At 46.0% G+C, this 2,454-nt stretch overlaps 1 protein-coding gene across 1 annotated transcript in view; it reads right to left on the bottom strand.

The window, feature by feature from the left end:
- HMBS (hydroxymethylbilane synthase) overlaps positions 1-2,454 on the bottom strand; it is an 8,323-nt gene that overhangs the window by 943 nt on the left and 4,926 nt on the right. Inside the window, exons 8-10 of the mRNA XM_009704879.1 lie at positions 1,976-2,014; positions 721-840; positions 424-477 (exon numbers count right to left, since the gene is read on the bottom strand). Coding sequence (XP_009703181.1) covers positions 424-477; positions 721-840; positions 1,976-2,014 — 213 coding nt within the window. The remainder of the gene's footprint in view (positions 1-423; positions 478-720; positions 841-1,975; positions 2,015-2,454) is intronic.

The raw sequence follows: 2,454 nt of genomic DNA, 5'->3' as shown, positions 1-2,454 counted from the left end.
CGGTAGAATACAACTATAAGAAAAGTAATCCCCGTTCGTGAAGATGTGACTTCCCAAGGAAAAAGCTGAACTTTTTTCTAGCTTCCCACCTCCTTAAATCACACTCCGTTGTGTAAAAGCACTGATCTTCTGGGGTCAGAAGCAAGACTTGCAGGTCTCAGGGCAGCACTACCTTTAAAGAAGGGAGTCGGGGGCGGAAACCTGGTACTTAATTTTAAGGGCATTTTCTAGAAGACTGAACTTCAGTAGCCAGACCCATTCTCACACTCCTGCTTTGGACACAAACCCAGGCGGCTTGAGTCAGGAGCCTACCTGCCCTAATTGGCTATAAAGGTACCTGCTGAAGCTACCTTCAGGGAACACGCAGGCACTGGAATAGGTTTTCAGAAATAATCCCAGATAAATACAAGAAGCAGTCCTCACCTGGCCATCTTTCAGCACAGTGTTGACGGCGACAGGGACGCTACATCCACCCTCCTAAAACAGAAAGCAGCTGACAATGAGGCTCCTACTGGACACATTCAAAGCAGAGGCCTCCGAAAAGTTTAGGCTGCACAACCCCCCCCCTTATTGCTCTTCGGGCCCTTCTCGATTCAGAAGTAATCTCTACTTCACAGTTTTAGGAAAGCGTAACAGATTTCCCATACTACTATGGCATCAGGTCAACTAGCAGAGCAGTGTTTATTGCCGCAGGCAGAAGAAAAAGGACATCACACCTACCAAACGTTTCATAAAGGCTCTCTCGGCAATGCAGCATAACACGGTGTCTGCATCATGCAGGGCAGACACCATATTGAGCATCTCTTGGTCTTTGGCACGAACTTCCACTGCTAAGGCACCCTGTAAGAAGAAGAAAAAGAAACACGCAACATAATAATTATCCCAAGTCCTCAACTTCGTGCATCTCTGTGCACACTCAGCATTGGAACGAAACAGAACTCAGAGGCTCAGACACGTTTCACTAAGGGCACGACGTTTAGACGTTTACAGAAGTGAATTACAAAATAATCCACTGGTTGCAGAGACATCCTATAGCAGCTGCTGTAAAGGGAAGATCAGAACTTACTTCAGCCAAGTGTTCAACATCATGCTGTCACCTCACACCATTTTAGAAACTATCATCTCAGTTATGACTGCATATATAAAAACGCCCACCCCAACGCCCCTTCGTGACAAGAGGGCTAGATAAATCCAAGCTTCCCAATCTTTTCTCAAGATAAAGATCAATCGCTGAATTAGTAACAGTGACAGAACAATTCTTTCCTAAACTGGAAACGAGACTGGGGGGAGCGCAGGGGAACAGGGGAGGACGACGACACACAACTGCACAGTACCTGACAAACGCGTGATCAAAATCACTGCTTCAGACTCAATTTGCAGATTCGTGACTGGCACTGGCTAATGCATAGACACCATAGCCAGCTCGGGTTTAGCAAGTTTGATACTCGCCGTGCAAGGCTGTGTAAACTCTGCCACACAGCCAGCATGGGCTGGAACGCTTTGCCTGCCAAGAAACAAGAGCACTACGAATGTGCTCCAAGACAAGCGTTTCAGCTCCACCCGACGGAGTGAGGACACTGTGTGTAAGGGAGAAGGAGAGAGTGTCACACGGCAAAGATACCGCGGTGGCTCTGCACAATTATACCCCTACAGCGCAACACTGACCCTACTAGAACCTGCCCCCTATCTGCCCCGTCACCCCAGCGTATTTGTTGCACACGACACCTGTACCGTTTACCGTTTTTCCATTACTGACGGAATTCAGCCCCCACCACAGCGGGTAACAGGCCTGACTACCATTCTTCCCACAAGCTGTGCCTAAAACAGCGTAACGGCCAACAAAAGAGATCGACGTAGCAGTTCTTTGGCAACCAACACATGAGAGGTATTTGGCACAATTAACTACTCTGACATGCCATACTGCTGCAGGCTTTCAATATACAGTACAGTTTAAGATACAAAAGTTGTAACATACCTGTCCAACAGCATACAGACAATCTTCAGGGCTTAGGAGCTGGAATAAAGTAAAATCCGAGTTAACTGAAGTTACACTGTTCAGAATACAGGAAATGAGAGTCAAATTCTACGCTCACCACTAACACCAATTGATTTTGTGCCTGACCAAAGAAGTATCACCTTCCCCTTCCCATACCTTAGTGTCTCCATCCCTAAAGTGAGATAATGCATTTTCCTTCACCTGGACTGTAACACTTCGTGAAACAGCTAATCAGAAAAATCTTAATCATGCACTCTGCTATGTTGCTAGACGCAAGTATTGTGAAATGCTGGGAGATGATCAGATTCCAAACTGTTACTGTACCATGAAAAGCTGAACAGTATAGATTTCTGTATGAAGAAAACAAAACCAACAAAAAAAAAAATCCTCCCCAAAGCACATCAAATCACAAGCTAACGCGGCAACGGGTTCAGTTAAGTGTATGCTCACCTTTGCAA

This window comes from Cariama cristata, unplaced genomic scaffold, assembly GCF_000690535.1.
Source record: "Cariama cristata isolate BGI_N322 unplaced genomic scaffold, ASM69053v1 scaffold18927, whole genome shotgun sequence".
Lineage (NCBI taxonomy): Eukaryota > Metazoa > Chordata > Aves > Cariamiformes > Cariamidae > Cariama > Cariama cristata.
The sequence above is the reverse complement of the archived record's forward strand: the minus strand, read 5'-3'. Positions and strand labels throughout refer to the sequence as shown.